A 22,722-nucleotide genomic window follows, 5' to 3' on the forward strand; every position below is an offset into this window, starting at 1 on the left:
GCAAATATTTTCTAGAACGTGCCAAGAGGATCTTGATAGCTTGCGTTAGACCCTGCCCACCTCCTTGCTTGTTCTGCCCATTATGACTCATTTGTTTCTATCGGAAACGACAAGCAGTGATCTTGGATTAGTTATAAAAAATCTTTGCTACACGTTCTTCTTCGTCGAGGAGGTCTAACGGCGGTTGGCATCCAATAAATGTTACATTAGCCACCTACTACACTGGAGTATAACACCCTTATACATTGCTTGAAAAATAAAAATAAATACCCTACCATCTAACCCTACACTCACTAAAAACCCACCACCCTACTCCACTATTTAAATCTATTTAGTCCTACCTCAGGCCTGAAAGGATGGGACACCACCACATAACACACCCTGTAACTCTTCTGACGTCAAGTCTCGCACATCCAAATACCCCTCTGCAGCTGCCACCACCACCTCAATTTTCTGTGACTTACGTTCCATCTCTGCAGTACAGTTGATAACCATTGTTATGAATGCTAAAAATCCAATCTTTCTGAAACATATATCACTTGTTGGTTTATCCCTCTGTACTGGTACAGATCTACTAGTCACACCACTCCTCTCAGGATCTCTGCCCATTGATCCATCTTCCTCTACTTTCTTCACTGCCTCAACATATGACAACTTCTGCACTACTCTAACGCTGGGAACCTCAACCTGCATCTCTCGCATGGGACATTTCTGATCCCCAGCCCCATGGGCATCCCTACAATTAACACATTCCGCTACTTTCCCCAATGCTACACATTCCTTTGTCTCATGCCCTGCTGCACACATCTCACACCTAGGAATCTCCCTCCTACACACTGCTGCCACATGCCCAAAAGCTTGACACCTGTAACAACGTAATGTATTCAGCACAAAAGCTCATATGGGATAACTTATATATCCTAACATCACTTTGTCGGGCAAAGACTCAACATCAAAACTTAAAAGGACAGACAATGACTCTTCTGTTTCACCACTCACGCCACCCTGTCTGTGTCGCACCAAATGACGAGTATCACAAACACCGGGAATCTTCCCTTTCAGTTGGTAAACTTTCACATTTACCAGTAATTACTCCTCTCAATGGCTCCCTTTCCTTGAAAGCAAAACAATTCACCTCTCTTGTCCCCATTCTTTTAACGCGGAACACCTATTCCCTCTGACGAGTAGAAACACAAACAATTATCACAAGACCACTTCTGGTTACCTCACCCATTCCACAGCACCCAACTCTGTTTTCACCCACCCTGAAACCACAAATGGATTCTTAGACCTCCTCTGCCTCTCTTTTTCCCTCCTCTGCAGCTGCCTCGTCTTGATGTTCTTCTTTGTCAGTAGCTACCGAGAAGCTTTTCTATTCCCTCAACCAAAATAAACTACACGAGCTTCCAGTGTGTCTACTTATTAAGCAATAGGCCGGAGGGGGTGTGGTAAATGGCCAATATACTACAGCTAAGGGCAGTTCTTAGCACAACGCAACGCAACGAGCCTTAGACTTGGTATATTGGCCATATACCACAAACCCCCAAAGTGCCTTAGTGCTTATTATAAACTGGTTACCAACTAAATTAGTGCAGTAAAAATACATGTTTTGTCATATCTGTGGTATATGGTCTGATATACCACGGCTGTCAGCCAATCAGCATTCAGGGCTCGAACCACCCAGTTTATAATGTGGTTTATGGTGATGGCTAGAAGAGATCCAGCTTTAGTCAAATTAAACGTCAGATTTGACTTTCTGTAGCAGATAGAACTTACGCAGCAGGTTAGGATAATTAACAAAGGTTAGGAAAACTTACCTAGCAGGTTAGGATAATTAACAAAGGTTAGGAAAACTTACCCAGCAGGTTAGGATAATTAACATTGCAGGTTAGGAGAATTAGGCTAAGGTTAGGAAAATGGTTAGGGTTAGCTAAAATGCAACTATTGACGTTAATTTGACAAAAGCTGGATCCATTCTAGTCATGATTGTGGTTTATGGGCATAGAGATCCTATTAAATTACTAGAGGGGGATATGTCATAAACCCTCAAAGTTCCAAAATGAGGTGCAAATCTTGTTCGGGGAGAAATCCAAAACCAATAACTCTACTTCCTCATTCTATGTTTATGGGTAACTGAGTTCTCTCATATCCCTAGTACATTATCAGCTATTTACTTTGAACTGTCATCTATTGCCATTAAAATTGAAATAAGTTATAGAGTCAGATGTTTTTATCCACTTTCTGTGCAGGCCTTTTCCCCTCGCCACAACACTGCCTGCTACCACTTGATCTTGCAGTGTGTCTTTCCCATGTGATGTTCACGAAGAGGGCGAAGAGGACTCAGTTTGACTCATGAGCCGGATCACCCTCCTCTTCTTCTCTCTCGTCCGTGGCCTCCTGATACTCCGACACCTTTTCTCCAGGCGATCGAGGTGACCTTGAATGCTCTGCAGCATCGCCAGCATCCCTTCCAGGTCAGACTGGGATACGACCAGTTGTTCAGGTGGAGGTGTAGGTGGAGTCTCTTTGCCCTGATGTCTTGCTTCTGGGTCTGTTTCTGTACTCCTCCACCTCGGGTAGATCTTATAAGAGAAACAAGAGAATGGCCTGATAATGAATAAGCTTTGAAGGACTTTAACACAAAGGATCTCATCAATTCATATCAAGAAAAATAGAAGTTAAAGCAAATTATACCAATTGTATTATGCTCAATTTTACCTTCCAAATGCAAGCTGGAATGATGATGACCAACAAGACGAAGAGTCCACGTGATCCCATAGAAGACAGAAAAAAGCCTCTGGACTGGTTGGTGTTTGTCCAGGAGGTTGTTCTGTGTCGGATATCTGGATGGTCTGGGATGGCAGGACTTCTAGACAACAAGGCCACCTTGATACACATCATAATGTAATAGACTATACTTTCATCATCTGTCCTCAGTGCTTCAACTTTGTGTATTCTGAGAATGTTCCAGATGGACTCCATCCATTTGTCATGAATCAAGTCTTCACTTATGTCTGTTCTGAGTTCTATCTTCAGTGAACTGACGTTACAGAACATGCTAAGAAACTCCAAGGCAACTTTTTCATTATTCCAGTCCATGAGGATATTGCTTTGAAATGCCAAGAAGAAGATGAACAAGGAGAGAAGCAGGCACTTGTAAACCATTTTCACATCTCACTTCTAATGTTGATTCCCGTCCAGACTCACTCCCTCACCATAATGCACCACTCTATAGAAAGTTGGACTAAAAGTCAAACGATGGAGCTAGTTTCACATTCAGTATGTCAACGTTGGATATCAGGAGATGCCATGGTCTGCCTCTGTAAATTTCTCAGAGCAAACCACACCTGAGAGGTGCACCTAGTGGCCACAAAAAGGGGGTTTGCAGTGGCCGTAGTGTCTATTCACTCAGAGTTGCAGCGTCAACACAAAGTGATGTCACAAACCCCCCCAAAATAACTTTTGTGTCACAATAGGTGTTTGGAAGGCTGAAAAGTTCTAGCACTATATTGACAAACATCTGAATAGAACAGCAACTAAATACAGATTTTCAGAGCATTTATCTATTACATAAAATACATAAAATAATTGCTTTGCATAAATGTAAACCCAGCTCAACCATCAGATAACTGTCTTTAGGATCACTCCCGAGTGGTGCAGCGGTCTAAGACACTGCATCGCAGTGCAAGAGGCGTCACTACAGTCCCTGGTTTGAATCCAGGTCGTATCACATCCGGCTGTGATTGGGAGTCCCATAGGGTGGTGCACAATTGGCCCAGTGTCGTCAAGGTTTGGCCGTCGTTGTAAATAAGAATTTGTTCATAACTGACTTGCCTAGTTAAATAAAAGAAATAAAAAATCTGCCCCAAGTCATTTCAGCCTATTGACCACAAGTGTGTATTATTGCCTGTATTAAAACTCTGTGTCCAGATGGTGGCAGTACTCTTCCAGAAGACAGCAACAGTGTCTGACTTGCTGACACAGCTGGGGAAACCATGCTACAAGTAATTAGATAGTGCCTCGCCAGACCATCTGGGCACTGTTTGCCCACCATGACTAAGTAAATCCCTCCATCTCTCTCTCTTTCTCTCTCTCTATCTCTCTCTCTCAGGTTTTAGCTCTGGACTGTATAAAAGCACCATTTTCTCTACTCTGCTTTTTTTTTTTATCAAGCTCAGCCATTTTAGCTAACCTTGGTGTTTTTGTTTTTTGTTTCTGGATGTGAAGTGTTGAGAGAGTTTACAGATATTGGGCTCAGTGACAAAAATAATTGCATTTATATCAGCTTCTGAGACTGCAATGAAAGAAAGTGTATTTTAAATTGATCATAGAAAAGTCCCTTCTCTTCTGAAAGCTAGCAACAGCCAACACCGACACCAACAGATGGACCACAGCGAAAACACTCTTAATTTGATTAAGCGTTTTCAGATTTCACAGAATTCTTTATTATTATTGCAATTAAATATACGGTGTTTCCTTGAATCAGATATACTTCCCTCTCTTTACTAAACTTAACTGTAATTATTATTTTTTTATTGTCAGCTGTGACACTCCTAAGATTGTCTGCATTTTTCTTTTTATATATAGAAGTACCACAACACCATTTGACTAGGTTTGTAACAGCGACAGATCAGAGAGGAAGTCGAGTTCTAACATGGCTGTCTGTGTGCGTGCTGTGGCTGTAGCCGTGACTAAAATGAAGTTTTATGTACATGATTTCGTCTCTCTCTGAAATGGGCCTAATAGCTCCAGAGTGAGTGGCTTAGCCCAGCTTCTCTCTACTTACCCGTCCTGTCATGTGCCAAGTGACTGAGCTCTCTCACTCTCTCTCTCTCTCTCTCTCTCTCTCTATTTCACTCACTCATTCACACAGCTCTCCTCTCTGTTCACAAAAGGGCAAGGAGGAACCCATATAACAACATGTTTTTTTGTTTTAAAGCAGAATGTTAAAACGTATGTTGACAAGTTTGTTGTAAGTGGAATTCCAATGCTCTATTATTATCAGAGACCATGACTTCTTCTGCATCCAGACTGCATGACCTACCATCGTCATCAAGTCAAATGACTTGTTTTTAGGGGTTTGTACTCTCCTATTCCCCAAAGTGTTTGTGATGAACAAGTGTGTCACAGTACTTCACTGTGTCTGTCTCTACTCCCTGTACGAAAAGGAACTAGGAGGGTTTCACCCAATCACAGTGTCCCAATCAGGGGACCACTCCTCTTCCCACAGAGGGTTGGACGCTTATTTTCATCCGTTGCCGAGAGACCGCATCAGGACCACGTTGTCGCAGCAACCGGGAGAAAACAACCACCTCCCCCAGCCCCCTTGAGGTACCAATATGCCCAGGTGTAACTGGTTTGAGCTCAGGGGGAATGAATAAGAAGCTTTGGGAAACACTGGTAAAACTGGTAACACTGGTAATACTGGTAACACTGGTAACACTGGTGATACTGGTGATACTGGTAACACTGGTAACACTGGTGATACTGTAACACTGGTAACACTGGTAATACTGGTAACACTGGTAATATTGGTAATACTGGTAACACTGGTGACACTGATGACACTGATGACACTGGTAACACTGGTGATACTGTAACACTGGTAATACTGGTAACACTGGTAATATTGGTAATACTGGTAATACTGGTAACACTGGTGACACTGCTGACACTGATGACACTGGTAACACTGGTAATACTGGTAACACTGGTAACACTGGTGACACTGGTAATACTGGTGATACTGGTAACACTGGTGACACTGGTAATACTGGTGATACTGGTAACACTGGTGACACTGGTAATACTGGTAATACTGGTAACACTGGTAATACTGTACTACTGGTAACACTGGTGATACTGGTAACACTGGTAACACTGGTAACACTGGTAACACTGGTGACACTGTAATACTGGTAACACTGGTAACACTGGTAATACTGGTAATACTGGTAACACTGGTAACACTGGTAACACTGGTAACACTGGTAACACTAGTAACACTAGTAACACTGGTAACACTGGTAATACTGGTAACACTGGTAACACTGGTAACACTGGTAACACTGGTAACACTAGTAACACTGGTAATACTGGTAATACTGGTAACACTGGTAACACTGGTAACACTGGTAACACTAGTAACACTGGTAACACTAGTAACACTGGTAATACTGGTAACACTAGTAACACTGGTAATACTGGTAACACTAGTAACACTGGTAATACTGTACTACTGGTAACACTGGTGATACTGTAATACTGGTAACACTGGTAACACTGGTAACACTGGTGACACTGTAATACTGGTAACACTGGTAACACTGGTAACACTGGTAATACTGGTAATACTGGTAACACTGGTAATACTGGTAACACTGGTAACACTGGTAACACTAGTAACACTGGTAATACTGGTAATCCTGTAACACTAGTGACGATGTCGTCCCCACAGTGACTGTACGTACATATCCCAACCAGAAGCCATGGATTACAGGCAACATCCGCACCGAACTAAAGGTTGAAGCTGCCGCTTTCAAGGAGCAGGACACTAATCCGGATGCTTATAAGAAATCTCGCTATGCCCTCAGACGAACCATCAAACAGGCAAAGTGTCAATACAGGACAAAGATTGTATCCTACTACACTGGCTCTGACACTCGTCGTATGTGGCAGGGCTTGCAAACTATTACGGACTACAAAGGGAAAACCAGCTGTGAGCTGCCCAGTGACATGAGCCTACCAGACGAGCTGAATGCCTTTTATGCTCGCTTTGAGGCAAGCAACACTGAAGCATGCACGAGAGCACCAGCTGTTCCCAGACGACTGTGTGATCACGTTCTCCATAGCCGATGTGAGCAAGACCTTTAAATAGGTCAACATTCACAAAGCCGCAGGGTCAGACGGATTACCAGGACATGTACTCAAAGCGTGCATGGACCAACTGGCAAGTGTCTTCACTGACATTTTCAACCTCTCCCTGACCGAGTTTGTAATACCTACATGTTTCAAGCAGACCACCATAGTCCCTGTGGCCAAGAAAGCAAAGGTAACCTGCCTAAATGATTACCTCCCCATAGCACTCACGTCGATAGCCATGAAGTGCTTTGAAAGGCTGGTCATGCTTCACATCAACACCATCATCACGGAAACTCTAGACTCACTCCAATTTGCATACCGCCCCAACAGATTCACAGATGACGCCATCTCTATTCCACTCCACTCTGCCCTTTCCCACCTGGACAAAAGTAACACCTAATTGAGAATACTGTTCATTGACTACAGTTCGGTATTCAACACCATAGTGCCCACAAAGCTCATCACTAAGCTAAGGGCCCTGGGATTAAACACCTCCCTCTGCAACTGGATTCTGGACTTCCTCATGGGCCGCCCCCCAGGTGGTAAGGATAGGCAACAACACATCTGCCATGCTGATCCTCAACACTGGGGCCCCTCAAGGGGTGCGTGCTTAGTTCCCTCTTGTACTCCCTGTTCACCCACGACTCCTGTGGCAGGCCGGGCACCTGCAGGCTGACATCGGGCATCAGTACTTCCGTCCGTCGTCAGTTGAACACACATTGGTGCAGCTGGCTTCCGGGTTAATTAAGTGAGCGGGTGGTAAGAAGTACGGCTTGGCGGGTCATGTTTCGGAGGACACATGACTCAACCTTTGTCTCTCCCGAGCCCATTGGGGAGTTGCAGCAATGAGACAAGATCGTAATCACGAAATTGGGGAGATAAAGGCGGGGGGGGGGGAATTACAAGAAGAAAAAAAATGAAATGGAGGAACGTAATGATGATGAGGAGCCATTAGTTTGCTTTTGCGGCCTCAGGGATTTTGCTGCCCACATAAACTCTGGTGTCCTGATTCGTATTCCCAAAAACAAATTTGGCGACACACCCCTGTTCCAGGTGGGCCAAATTGACAGTTATCTAATGAGTAAATAGTTAAACATTACTTTATTGAATGATCACTTGTCATAAACCTCTATGAACAGGATCATTGGTGGGTTTATGTTTTCACATTAGCCCAAAACACAATAAACACTATGTTTATTTATCACAATGTTTTTTGGGATATTCTATTCTGCATTGCAAGGTGACACAATATCTATTGTCTCTCAAGCCCCCCCGTCATAAATCCATAGGGAACATACTCAAACCTGTTGAGCACCTATGCCTTGTTAACCCATCTCCACTGCTGTGGCAGTCGGCTACATGAGATAGTGATATCAAATATCATTATATAAGAAAGGTGCATGCGTGTACTGATAGGACGCATCGGGAGTGAGTAGCTCTTTTTTTGTATCAACTAAAACTGTGGTTATATATGTAAAAGCCAGACAACAAAGTTCAAATTCTAGCCTCTAAGATCAATAGATCGATATATCCCCTAGCAACTGGGAGAGAGTGGTTCGATGTTGTACATAACTGACCGCTCGATCTGTTGATAAAGTGGCACAGTGGCACAACTCCAACAAGCCATGGCTTCCCGCAGAGGAAAAGACCAGGAGTAACTTGGAGATGCAAACCAGAGTTATGAACAGCTAAAGGATATCCAGGAGAAGAAAATAGATAAAAATGCAACTTCTGTTGTTAAAAAAGTAGATTTCCTCTAAAAGACAGTCTATCGTGTCAGACGTGCACATACAAGGAGTGTGCATAAACAAGAAAAAACAAAATTAGCCATCTGGAAACAAAAAAAAACAGAATGACACAAAATCAACATGACAACATTGTCCTTACCGGAAGACGAGGACAAAGGGGACCTTTCGAGCTACGTGCTCAAGTTGATATCAGAGGAAGTTGACGTTTGGATATTTCACCAAAAGATCTGGAACGATGCCATAGGATTGCCGGTGAAACAGAATAACGCTAAATATTCTCGCATGGTAATCTTCAAGCTGCGGAACTATCAGACCAAAGTCAACATTCTGAAGGTACAGGGGGAAAGGAGATCAAAATCCACGGCCAGTCCATTCGATTCGTCCAGGACCTGTCTGCTAGGCTAAGAACCCCCCCCCCCCCCCCCCCCCGCAAGGAGTACATTCCAATCAGACAGTTACTGAAAAGAAAACAAATCAAATCTCAACTCTGCTTCCCGGCAGTGTGGTGGGTATGGAAGGGCACGCAAAGGATTGAATTCAAAAGCGCCGCCGAAGCCCTAATCAAGCTACAAGAAACCTCCTCAGAAACCTTCCCAGTTGAAGGAGGAGATACCACCTGCTCTGAGAAGAGGTCAACGTAGGAAATAAAGATGAGACACTAGGCTACATACAGTGATGCCTGAGACCAGCTTAGCGTAAATTGAGACAATGTCCTTTCCCCCTCCACCCAATACAATCTATACTATACTTTCCGCAAATAACTGTTCTTCTCTATGAAGTAACGATAGATGTGGCCGATGCCAACGGACTACGTGGACAATGAAAAGACAATTCAAATACAGCATGTACAGTAACAGTCAAAGGTTTGGACACACCTACTCATTCCAGGGTTTTTCTTTATTTTTTACTATTTTCTACATTGTAGAATAATAGTGAAGACGTCAGAACTATGAAATTACACATATGGAATTATGAGGTAACCAAAAAAGTGTTAAACAAATCCAAATAGATTTTATAATATGAGATTTTTCAAAGTAGCCACCCTTTTCCTTGATGACAGCTTTGCACACTCCTGGCATTATCTCAACCAACTTCACGAGGTAGTCACCTGAAATGCATTTCAATGAACAGGTGTGCCTTGTTAAAAGTTAATTTGTGGAATTTCTTTCCTTCTTAATGCATTTGAGCCAATCAGTTGTGTTGTGACAAGGTAGGGGTGGTATACAGAAGATAGCCCTATTTGGTGACGTGGTCTTCCTGTCTGGGTTGGCGCCCTCCCCCCCTTAGGTTGTGCCGTGGCGGAGATCTTTGTGGGCTATACTCGGGCCTTGTCTCAGGATGGTAAGTTGGTGGTTGAAGTGATCCCTCAAGTGGTGTGGGGGCTGTGCTTTGGCAAAGTGGGTGGGGTTATATCCTGCCTGTTTGGCCCTGTCCGGGGGTATCAGCGGATGGGGCCACAATGTCTCCTGACCCCTCCTGTCTCAGCCTCCAGTAATTATGCTGCAGTAGTTTATGTGTCGGGGGGCTAGGGTCAGTCTGTTATATCTGGAGTATTTCTCCTGTCTTATCCAGTGTCCTGTGTGAATTTAAGTATGCTCTCTCTAATTCTCTCTTTCTCTCTTTCTTTCTCTCTCTCGGAGGACCTGAGCCCTAGGACCATGCCTCTGGACTACCTGGCATGATGACTCCTTGCTGTCCCCAGTCCACCTGGCCGTGCTGCTGCTCCAGTTTCAACTCTTCTGCCTGCGGCTATGGAACCCTGACCTGTTCACCGGACGTGCTACCTGTCCCAGACCTGCTGTTTTCAACTCTCTAGAGACAGCAGGAGCGGTAGAGATACTCTCAATGATCGGCTATGAAAAGCCAACTGACACTTACTCCTGAGGTGCTGACTTGTTGCACCCTCGACAACCACTGTGATTATTATTATTTGACCATGCTGGTCATTTATGAACATTTGAACATCTTGGCCATGTTCTGTTATAATCTCCACCCGGCACAGCCAGAAGAGGACTGGCCACCCCTCATAGCCTGGTTCCTCTCTAGGTTTCTTCCTAGGTTTTGGCCTTTCTCAGGAGTTTTTCCTAGCCACCGTGCTTCTACACCTGCATTGCTTGCTATTTGGGGTTTTAGGCTGGGTTTCTGTACAGCACTTTGATATATCAGCTGATGTAAGAAGGGCTATATAAATACATTTGATTTGATTTTGATTTGATTTTTGAGAAAATACCAAGTCTGTATTATGGCAAGAACAGCTCAAATAAGCAAAGAGAAACAGCAGTCCATCATTACTTTCAGACATGAAGGTCAGTTAATCCAGAACATTTCAAGAACTTTGAACATTTCTTTGAAAGTGCTATAATGAAACTGTCTCTCATGAGGACCGCCACAGGGAAAGAAGAGCCAGAGTTACCTCTGCTGCTGAGGATAAATTCATTACAGTTACCAGCCTCAGAAATTGCAGCCCAAATAAATGCTTCACAGAGTTCAAGTAACATACACATCTCAACATCAAATATTCAGAAGAGACTGCATGAATCAGGCCTTCGTGGTCAACTTGCTGCGAAGAAACCACTACTAAAGGGCACCAATAAGAATAAGAGACTTGCTTGGGCCAAGAAACACGAGCAATGGATTAGACCGGTGGAAATCAGTCCTTTGATCTCATGAGTCCAAATTTTAGAGTCACACAGACTCGCACAAACATCCTATCACGTTTCAGGTTAGACCCAGATGCAGACAACGTTGAAATAACAACAGTTTATTAATCAAACAGGGTCAGGCAAAAGACAGTTCAAGGGCAGGCAGGGGTCAGTAATCCAGATAGGTGGGGCAAAGGTACAGGACGGCAGGCAGGCTCAGCGTCAGGACAGGCAAAGGTCGGTAACCCAGAAAGGTGGGGCAAAGGTACAGGACGGCAGGCAGGCTCAGCGTCAGGACAGGCAAAGGTCGGTAACCCAGAAAGGTGGGGAAAAGGTACAGAACGGCAGGCAGGCTCAGCATCAGGACAGGCAAAGGTCGGTAATCCAGAAAGGTGGGGAAAAGGTACAGGACGGCAGGCAGGCTCAGCGTCAGGACAGGCAAAGGTCGGTAACACAGAAAGGTGGGGAAAAGGTACAGGACGGCAGGCAGGCTCAGGATGTCGTTTGGATGCTTTGTATTGTAAAAAAAAGGATCAGAAATAAAATCGTACCAAAAAACAACTATGTCTATTTAAGCAATAAGGCCTGAGAGGGTGTATAGAGTATATTTTATTTGAACCTTTATTTAACGAGGCAAGTCAGTAAGAACTAGAACAGTTGAGCCTAGGAACAGTGGGTGCCTTGTTCAGGGGCAGAACGACAGATTTGTACGTTGTCAGCTCAGGGATTTGATCTTTCCACCTTTCGGTTACTAGTCCAATGCTCTAACCACTAGGCTACGCTGCCGCCCCATGGCCAACATACCACGGCTAAGGACTGTTCTTACGCATGACGCAACGTGCAGTGCCTAAATACAGCCCTTAGCCGTGGTATATTGGCAAAATACCACAAGTCCTCTATACCACAAACCCTCAAGGCACCTTATTGCTATTATAAACTGGCACCAATGTAATTAGGGCAGTAAAAATACATGTTTTGTCATACCAGTGGTATACGGTCTGATATACCACAGCTGTCAGCCAATCAGAATTCAGGGCTCGAACCACCCAGTTTATAATGTCTCTTAACCCCCCATGTCATAAATCCATGGCGCACATATGCTAACACATAGAGCACATAGACCTCTTTGTCTACATGATATGGTGCAATGGTAATAACACAATAAGAACGTGAAAAATCAGGCTACATACAGTCGAAGTCGGAAGTTTACATACACCTTAGTCAAATACATTTAAACTCAGTTTTTCACAATTCCTGACATTTAATCCTAGTCAAAATTCCCTGTCTAAGGTCAGTTATGATCACCACTTTATTTTAAAACTGGGAAATGTCAGAATAATAGTAATTATTTATTTCAGCTTTTATTTCTTTCATCACATTCCCAGTGGGTCAGAAGTTTACATACACTCAGTTATTATTTGGTAGCATTGCCTTTAAATTGTTTAACCTGGGTCAAACATTTTGGATAGGTTTCAACAAGCTTCCCACAAGAAGTGAATTTTGGCCCATTCCTACCGAAAGAGCTGGTGTAACTGAGTCAGGTTTGTAGATCTCCTTTCTCGCACATGCTTTTTCAGTTCTGCCCACAAATGTTCTATAGGATTGAGGTCAGGGCTTTGTGATGGCCACTCCAATACCTTCACTTTGTTGTCCTTAAGCCATTTTGCCACAACTTTAGAAGTATGCTTGGGGTCATTGTCCACTTGGAAGACCCATTTGCGACCAAGCTTTAACGTCCTGACTGATTAAAACAAGTTTTAATCACTCCAACCTAAGTGTATGTAAACTTCCGACTTCAACTGTAAATCAGGAAATTTGATTTTACGTGTCCATTTAAATTGTGAAACTTTTAGGGGTAATCAAAGACATTACCTTCATCAACCAAATTAAGTTTGACACTGATATCTTAAAAAATAAGGAAACTATTCATAATTAACTTTTTTGACTATGTAACGCTAATGCTTAAAATAATCATAAAAAATCTTCTCATGGACTAAAAGTCAGATTCACTCCAAATTTGGTCATTTGTCTCATCACAATAATCCCTAAAGATTCACTAACACCCACACACTAACACACACACACACACTCATGCTAACACCCACACACTCATGCTAACACCCACACCCACACACTCACACTAACCCCCACACACTCACACTAACACCCACACCCACATACTCACACTAACACCCACACATTCACACCAACACCCACATACATACAATAACACCCACTTCAACACACTAACACCCACACCCACACACTCACACTAACACCCACACACTCACACTAACACCCACACTAACACCCACACCCACACCCACACACTCACACTAACACCCACACACATACAATAACACCCACATCAACACACTCACACTCACACTAACACCCACACTAACACCCACACACTCACATTAACACCCACACACATACAATAACACCCACACACTCACACTAACGCCCACATACTCACACTAACACCCACACACTCACACTAACGCCCACATACTCACACTAACACCCACACACATACAATAACACCCACACACTCACACTAACACCCACATACTCACACTAACACCCACATACATACAATAACACCCACATCCACACACTAACACCCACACACTCACACTAGCACCCACACCCACACACTCACACTAACACCCACACACTCACACTAACACCCACTCACTCACACTAACACCCACTCACTCACACTAACACCCACTCACTCACACTAACACCCACACACATACACTAACACCCACACGCTCACAATAAGACCCATATACATACACTAACACCCGCACACTCACAATTACACCCACACATGCAACCTTAGTGTGGAAATATATATAAAATACAGGACACTCACATTTTTGACTTCACTGGGCCTTTAAGCATGTGACAAATGAAAACTTGAAGATAGACTCAATGAATTAGCCTCTAATGAATTTGAGAACTATTAGTTGCTGCATTCAAAATCAGTTACTGCTACACTGCTAAATGGCACCATTTCAAACCAGGGCTATAAGAAGTGAAGCGATGGACATGAGGCCATGAAATTTGGTATGTAAACCTTATGTTTATGTCCTTAGAAGCTGTGTGAATATAAAGCCACTGCACCAGACCAGTTGGTGGCACTATAGATGTCATTGGCACCAGTGGACACCATAAGATACTAGAGCAATAAATATTGGTCAAGTGGACTTTGTCCCATGCAAATTAATGTTAGATTTAAATTATGCAGATGAACAATGTGAAATATTATGAAATTAATGCAGAAAATATTTCACATATTATAACGTAAACCATTAGTCAAATTAACCCCATAATTGGTATATAAACGCAATACATTGTGTAAAGAATTTTAAAATGATTACCGGCTGCATTGAAAGATAACAAACCTACATCACTAGACTAAACATAACTTGCATCATTCTTGTGGTTTTGAGAGATAAACATAATGTTTTTAGTGATTGCTACATGATAAAGAGTGCTTGCTTTATTATCCAACTGATCGTGTCCTTTTATGTCGTCCTGTGAACCCCGTTCATTGCTGCTACATTTGATATGGATATATTTTCCTTGAGTGAAATATTTCATAATGCATCACATTGACATTGTATCTGAGTGTTTTACCATGTGCCCAAGCTGGTGCATTTGAGTAATTAGAAAAAGTGGAGTTTTTAATCTTTTTAAAATGTTTTCTCTCTGATTGAAAGGCTTAATACCTGCCACATGTCCAAATGCTTAAATATCAGATCAATGACCAAGTCACATCCATTCAAGGCACAGCATTTTTTGGTATTTCATGCACACAAAAAACAAATTAAATTTAAAGCATCTGTCAGTAATGAGGCTTGATGAAAAAGTATGGCATGTGTGTCAGTGTGTGTGTGTGTGTCAGTGTGTGTGCGCATGTTTGTGTGTTTATGCGTGTGTGTATTGCTAAAAGTGTCTGTGTGTGTTAATGTGTGTGTGAGTCCATGCAGCGCCCGTGTATGTGTGTGTGTGTAATTAAAACAAGTGATTTTTTTTTCACACAGATTATCCCTCTTGCCCAGCTGGTCCGCCTGGATTTGACCACTCCAACTCAACCACAGAGGAAATCTCTTTGGGGATAAATCCAAATTGGCTCCCCTTGTGAATATTTTTTCCAAACACAAAAAAATGTTGGAGGGTTCATATAGTAACTCGATTCCAACCTCCATATCTAAATACTGTACGTTTTACATAACACTTTTATCCCCAAGTGGCGCAGCAGTCTAAGGCACTGCTTCTCAGTGCTAGAGGCGTCACTACAGACCCTGGTTCAATTCCAGGCTGTATCACAACTGGCTGTGATTGGGAGTCCCATAGGGCGGCGCACAATTGGCCCAGCATCGCCCGGGGTATGACGTCATTGTAAATAAGAATTTGTTCTTAACTGACTTGCCTAGTTAAATAAAAGACAAAAAATACATCTCTGCTTTTATTAAAAGTAAGTACTAGAAGGATCATGAAAGCAGTCCAAACCTAAACTAAGAGATTAATAAAAATAGCCCAATGTCAAGTGTTTCAATAGGAGTGATGGAGAATAACCAAATAAAATGTTTTTGTCTTTCTATTATATATTTTTTTATATATTTTTTTCGGAATTAAAACGTCATAGCTCATTTAATTTCCTTACAGTAAGTGTTTTTGGACTCTGTTCGACGTTTACTTACTCTACAGTAGTCACGCTTCACTTCACGCTCAACCTATATCTTCTACATGCATTTTCCCCCAAAGCATCACAGACCAAATTAACTTGTAAGAGCAGTTAGTCTCTCAGCCACAGTATAATAATGGAGGATTGCAAATGTACACAGCTGTTGGGTTTAGTCAAACACACGGACGTGGAGCGGAGAGGGATTTAACTGTGACGCCTGGAAACCCCTGTCCACTATTGAGGTCATTGTAGCTAACTAGTTTTCACTGTGAAAACAGACAGAGACAGTCATTGGTCTTGATTTGGACCTGAAGATACAGTATAATATGGGGATTGTTCAGGTTATTCAGGTTGCTCAAAATATCGTACTGTATTTTGAGTTTGATCATGAATGTTAGTATGCGTTGACATGCCACAAACTGTAGATGAGTCTAATAGAAAAAGGCAAGAGGGATAAAACCAGTGAATTTGAAATAAATAAATTCTGATATATGCAGAAATGTTGTAATAATTATAGGCTATAACATGTAAAAAAATAAATAAAAAAAAAGTAAAATAAAATAGGATAGAAAACAATAGTGTACCATTTGTTTAACTAGCTGTAACAAAATGAAAACTCCCAACTATGGAAAAATCTTTTAATATTGTTTGATATAGTGATTACCTACTTAAATGTAATACGGAAAAAAGGTTTTCAAGGAAGTATGTTATCATCTTTCATGTAAAAAGAATGAATACAGCTGTATACACATCATTTGATTGCTCTGGCTATGATCCCTATATACGTATGGACTGTCATGGAGATGACCTTACAATATAAATACATTATAAAAGTTAGATATAAATGTTTGACATGAACGCCCCCCCCCCCATAACTCTTTACGTAGGTCAATATAACACATGTTTGTCATGTATATTTCTACTCCCGTCTACTTCCACAGGTCAAATTAAATGGTTTCAAAGGGAACTGAGTGTGCAGATGACAGACAACCATTATCAGGCACATTATGCTGCAGTTAGTACTATACACAACCCTTCACCATGGAGGTTTTAATATACCGATCATGCAATAAAATAAATTTAGTGCATAATATATACATATATACTATACACTTCTGATCAAATAATGTGGTCTTTACCATATTAACTCATTGGTTAGAAAATAACAATAATATTTGTCCTGAAATATCCATTAATAAGAAAATATACTTAAATATACTTTTTCATAAATATAATTTTAGCAAATCTAGCTGCCATTTTTTGATAATAAAGATAATAAAGATTTGATTACAGACATCGTCTGTAATCAAAGCGAGAACCAAGATCTTAACAGTCCACATTTATCTCTATTCATCTGTAAAACAAAACAATCCAACTTCAAAATGTTATTCAGAGCTGATTGATTGTCATTTACACTTACTGGTTAACCATTGTGACAGAATATATGAAATCACACATTTGTTTATAAGTATCTTTTATACATTTTAGTGGAATCGCCATCTTCAAAGTGGTGCCTGGGTTTCTAAACATTGTTAATACACATATCATATGATTGTTTGATTGACAAAGGGTCTTTTATAAATAATAGAAAAGCAATATTTGCATTTTACCATGAAATTCCTGGGTATTTTCTGCTATAAAAATGTTCATCTTGTACCGAGAGAGTTGTTCCGAGTTATGATACTGTACATGTTGTAAACAAAACAACAAAAAACACGTTTCCTGAAAACAATATCTCAAAGAAATGTCTCTTCAAATGTTTGTGAGGTGCTAGGCTCCCTATATGTTTGTGAGGTGCTAGGTTCCCTATATGTTTGTGAGGGGCTAGGCTCCCTGAGTTCTAACACTAAGTCTCTCGGCCTTTCTAGCCGTTCTATCTGACCAACGTCACTAGGCGCCCCCGGCCGGGTCACACTGTCGTAAGATGGCGGTGAGGAGGACAGAGTCCCTTCCATGACCCCCATGACCTCTACCAGCTCCTCCTCCTCCTCGCCGGGCCCCTCGGGGCCGTAGTGTTCCTTTATCATGGCGGCGATGAGGCCCTCCGTCTCCGGGGCCCTCTCTATGTCCACCACTATGTGCTCCTGCAAGTTCAGGTTGGTCTGAAGGTTCATCTGTCTGTAAAGGAATGAGGCCTGCTTCATCTGCCGTTTCACCAGGTGGCGTCTGTAACAGCGCTGGATGATGATGGCAGACACGTCTTCCTGCTTGCGGCGTAGGGTCGTTGTGATTGGTTCGTGGGAGATCTTGGACGGGTTGGCCATCATGAACTTCTCCTCCATCTGCTGCTTGAGGGCGTCCATCTCGCCCGACTCGCCCAGCACGCGTTTGGTGAAGGCGAACAGGATGTCCAGGCAGTGGATCTTGTCCCCGCTCACCATCGGCAGGTCCATAGAGATCAGCTTGATCTTGTTAGGCTTGGCGATGCGCAGCGGCTCCGACAAGTTGTCTGCGAAATTCGACAGCTTGGAGAACTCTATGAACTGGGTGGCCTCTGCGTCGAACTTCTCCCAAACCTCATAGAACATCTCGAAGTCGTCCTCGCTCAGCGGCTCGGTGCTCTCCTCGGTGGCCACGCTGAAGTTCTCCAGGATGATGGCGATGTACATGTTGACCACGATGAGGAACGATATGATGATGTAGCTGACACAGAAGGCGATTGCCACAGACGGGTTGCCACAGTTTCCCCGGACGTTGGTCCCGGTGTTGACGACGTAGGCTTCACACTCCTCTGGGGAGTTAGACATGATGGGCTCCAGGACGTTGTCCCACCCGGCGGACGTGCTGATCTGAAACAGGCAGATCATACTATTCCCAAAGGTCTCGAAGTTGAACATGTCATCTATCCCTTCCTTTTTTTTCACGTAAGCGAAGTTGGCCATTCCGAAGATAGCGTATATGAACATTACGAGGAAGAGCAGCAGGCCGATGTTGAACAACGCTGGCATGGACATCATTAAGGCAAACAGTAAAGTCCTTATTCCTTTGGCTCCACGTATCAGTCGAAGGACGCGTCCTATCCTTGCCAGTCTGATGACACGGAACAGAGTCGGAGATACAAAGTACTTCTCGATGATGTCAGCCAGAACGATACCTGCAAGTGTTGAAATCAGAAATGAAGAAAACAAAATGAAAGACAAAACATTTGATCACCTTTACATAAAATGTAAATTTATATAAATTATTCATAAATCAATTATTATTTATTAATCAAATATTTAGGAAAATGTTAGTATAGATGTCAGAAATATATATTTAGGTTGTTATGAAGGTTGTTTTTCAGGGTTATATTTTTTCCACCCACCCACGATGGAGAGAATGATAACCACAAAGTCAAAGATGTTCCATCCCACGGTGAAGAAATAGCAGCGAAGTGCCACGATCTTCATGAGGCATTCGGTGGTGAAGATGACAATGAAAATCTGAATGGATAAGGAGACAGGACACCGTTGTATTATCTTCAGGAACATACGGTGCATTCGGGAAATATTCACACCTCTTGAATTTTTCCACATTTTGTTACGTTACAGACTCATTCTAAAATAAAATTCATCTTCAATCTACACACCATACCCCATAATGACCATGCAAAAACTGTTTTTTAGAAATTTGTGCAATTAAAAAAAAAAAATTCTGACACTTTACTCAGTACTTTGTTGAAGCATTTTAGGCAGCGATTACAGCCTGAAGTCTTCTTGGGTATGATGCCTCAAGCTTGGCACACCTGTATTTGGGGAGTTTCTCCCATTCTTCTCTGCAGATCCTTTCAAACTCTGTAAGGTCGGATGGGGAGCGTCGCTGCACAGTTATTTTCAGGTCTCTCCAGAGATGTTAGATCGGGTTCAAGTCCGGGCTCTGGCTGGGTCACTCAAGGACATTCAGAGACTTGTCCCGAAGCCACTCCTGTGTTGTCTTGGCTGTGTGCTTAGGGACGTTGTCCTATTGGAAGGTGAACCTTCACCGCAGTCTCAGGTCCTGAGCGCTGTGGAGCAGGGTTTCCTCGCAGATCTCTCTGTTCTCTGCTCCATTCAGCTTTCCCTCAATCCTAACTAGTCTCCCAGTCCCTGCCACTGAAAAACATCCCCACAGCATGATGCTGCCACCACCATGCTTCACCGTAGGGATGGTGCCTGGTTTCCTCCAGAAGTGACGCCTGGCATTCAGGCCAAAGAGTTCAATCTTGGTTTCATCAGACCATATAATCTGGTTTTCCATGGTCTGAGAGTCTTTAGGTGGCTTTTGGCAAACTCCAAGCGGGCTGTCATGTGCCTTTTACTGAGGAGTGGCTTCCATTTGGCCACTCTACCATAAAGGCCTGATTGGTGGAGTGCTGCAGAGATGGTTGTCCTTCTGGAAAGTTCTCCCATCTCTACAGAGGAACTCTAGAGCTCTGTCAGAGTGACCATTGGGTTCTTGGTCACCTCCCTGACCAAGGCCCTTCTATCCCGATTGCTCAGTTTGGCCGGGCGGCCAGCTCTAGGAAGAGTCTTGGTGGTTCCAAATTTCTTCCATTTAAGAATAATGCAGGCCACTGTGTTCTTAAGGACCTTCAATGCAGCAGAATTGTTTTGGTACCCTTCCCCAGATCTGTGCGTCAACACAATCCTGTCTCAGAGCTTTACGGACAAATCCTTCGACCTCATGGCTTGGTTTTTGCTCTGACGTGCACTGTCAACTGTGGGACCTTATATAGACAGGTGTGTGCCTTTCCAAATCTTGTCCAATCAATTGAATTTACCACAGGTGGACTCCAATCAAGTTGTAGAAACTTCTCAAGGATGATCAATGGAAACAGGATGCACCTGAGCTCAATTTCGAGTCTCATAGCAAAGGGTCTGAATACTTATGTAAATAAGGTATTTCTGTTTTACTTGTAATACATTTGCAAACATTTCTAAAAACCTGTTTTTGCTTAGTCATTATTGGGTATTGTGTGTAGATTGATGAGGAAAAAATATAATTTAATACATTTTAGAATAAGGCTGTAACGTAACAATATGTGGAAAAAGTCAAGGGGTCTGAATACTTTCCGAATGCACTGTATGTACTAGGATAAAAAAGGATAAGTTGTACAGAGCATTATGGGTATTGTAGTACTAGTACATCATGCTATAGAACAAAGATGGTGGATAAATTAAGATAGTTCACTCAAGCCATTTACCATTGGAAAAAATGGTCAGTTCCTTTCTACTTAAGGGGGTGGCACTCCCATAGACACCTATGCAATAGCAGCTGGGTCTGGTCTACATAGTTCATTGACTCCATTGAAACAGAAAAAATTTGGGAGTGGGATGTCTCACTTCCTCTTCCGTCTCTGCTACAGACCATTTTGTTGAGGATGGACTACGTGAGTATTATGGGTACAGTAGTACATCATACACAGAGCATTATGGGTACTGTAGTACATCATACACAGAGCATTATGGGTACTGTAGTACATCATACACAGAGCATTATGGGTACTGTAGTACTAGTACATCACGCTACAGACCAGGTTGATCTTGTTGAGAATGGACTCCATGCGTGCGGACTGATCGTCTGTCTCCACCATCATGGTCACCATGTTGACGATGATCAGCATCATAATGATGATGTCAAAGGCTTGCTTGGATACCAGGTCAAATAAGAAGCCTTGGAGGATATTCTGGAGAGATGGATAGATGAAAAGATGGCATGGATCTATTAATTAACGCCATGTTGGCTATCCATAAAGTTTCCATCGTTCGAATATCATTCAGGTTCATTCTAAAATGCATTTATAAAACAATGTTTGAGTACATATTAGATCCACTGTCATGTTTGTCATAGTTCATCAAAGTTGGTATTTTACTGTAGGTCTTGGTATAGACTTATCATAATTGGTATTTTACCGTAGGTCTTGGTATAGACTTATCATAGTTGGTATTTTACCGTAGGTCTTGGTATAGACTTATCATAGTTGGTATTTTACCGTAGGTCTTGGTATAGACTTATCATAGTTGGTATTTTACCGTAGGTCTTGGTATAGACTTATCATAATTGGTACTTTACCGTAGGTCTTGGTATAGACTTATCATAATTGGTATTTTACTGTAGGTCTTGGTATAGACTTATCATAGTTGGTATTTTACCGTAGCTCTTGGTATAGACTTATCATAGTTGGTATTTTACCGTAGGTCTTGGTATTGACTTATCATAGTTGGTATTTTACCGTAGGTCTTGGTATAGGCCTATCATAGTTGGTATTTTACCGTAGGTCTTGGTATAGGCCTATCATAGTTGGTATTTTACCGTAGGTCTTGGTATAGGCCTATCATAGTTGGTATTTTACCGTAGGTCTTGGTATAGGCCTATCATAGTTGGTATTTTACCGTAGGTCTTGGTATAGGCTTATCATAGTTGGTATTTTACTGTAGGTCTTGGTATAGACTTATCATAGTTGGTATTTTACCGTAAGTCTTGGTATAGGCCTATCATAGTTGGTATTTTACCGTAGTTCTTGGTATAGGCCTATCATAGTTGGTATTTTACCGTAGGTCTTGGTATAGACTTATCATAGTTGGTATTTTACCGTAGGTCTTGGTATAGATTTATCATAGTTGGTATTTTACCGTAGGTCTTGGTATAGACTTATCATAGTTGGTATTTTACCGTATGTCTTGGTATAGACTTATCATAGTTGGTATTTTACCGTAGGTCTTGGTATAGGCCTATCATAGTTGGTATTTTACCATAGGTCTTGGTATAGACTTATCATAGTTGGTATTTTACCATAGGTCTTGGTGTAGAC

General features: G+C 42.2%; 1 protein-coding gene across 3 annotated transcripts in view; it reads right to left on the minus strand.

The window, feature by feature from the left end:
• Nucleotides 1-16,577: 16,577 nt before the first annotated feature.
• Nucleotides 16,578-22,722, minus strand: part of LOC139550145 (sodium channel protein type 3 subunit alpha-like) — a 122,288-nt gene continuing 116,143 nt past the window's right edge. For all 3 annotated transcript variants that reach the window (XM_071360803.1, XM_071360802.1, XM_071360804.1), the window contains 3 exons: nucleotides 21,445-21,597; nucleotides 19,258-19,375; nucleotides 16,578-19,047 (listed from right to left, as the gene is read on the minus strand). In XM_071360803.1, the coding sequence (XP_071216904.1) occupies nucleotides 17,690-19,047; nucleotides 19,258-19,375; nucleotides 21,445-21,597 (1,629 nt within the window). In that variant the 3' untranslated portion in view covers nucleotides 16,578-17,689. The remainder of the gene's footprint in view (nucleotides 19,048-19,257; nucleotides 19,376-21,444; nucleotides 21,598-22,722) is intronic.

This window comes from Salvelinus alpinus, chromosome 23, assembly GCF_045679555.1.
Source record: "Salvelinus alpinus chromosome 23, SLU_Salpinus.1, whole genome shotgun sequence".
NCBI classification, from domain to species: Eukaryota; Metazoa; Chordata; class Actinopteri; order Salmoniformes; family Salmonidae; genus Salvelinus; species Salvelinus alpinus.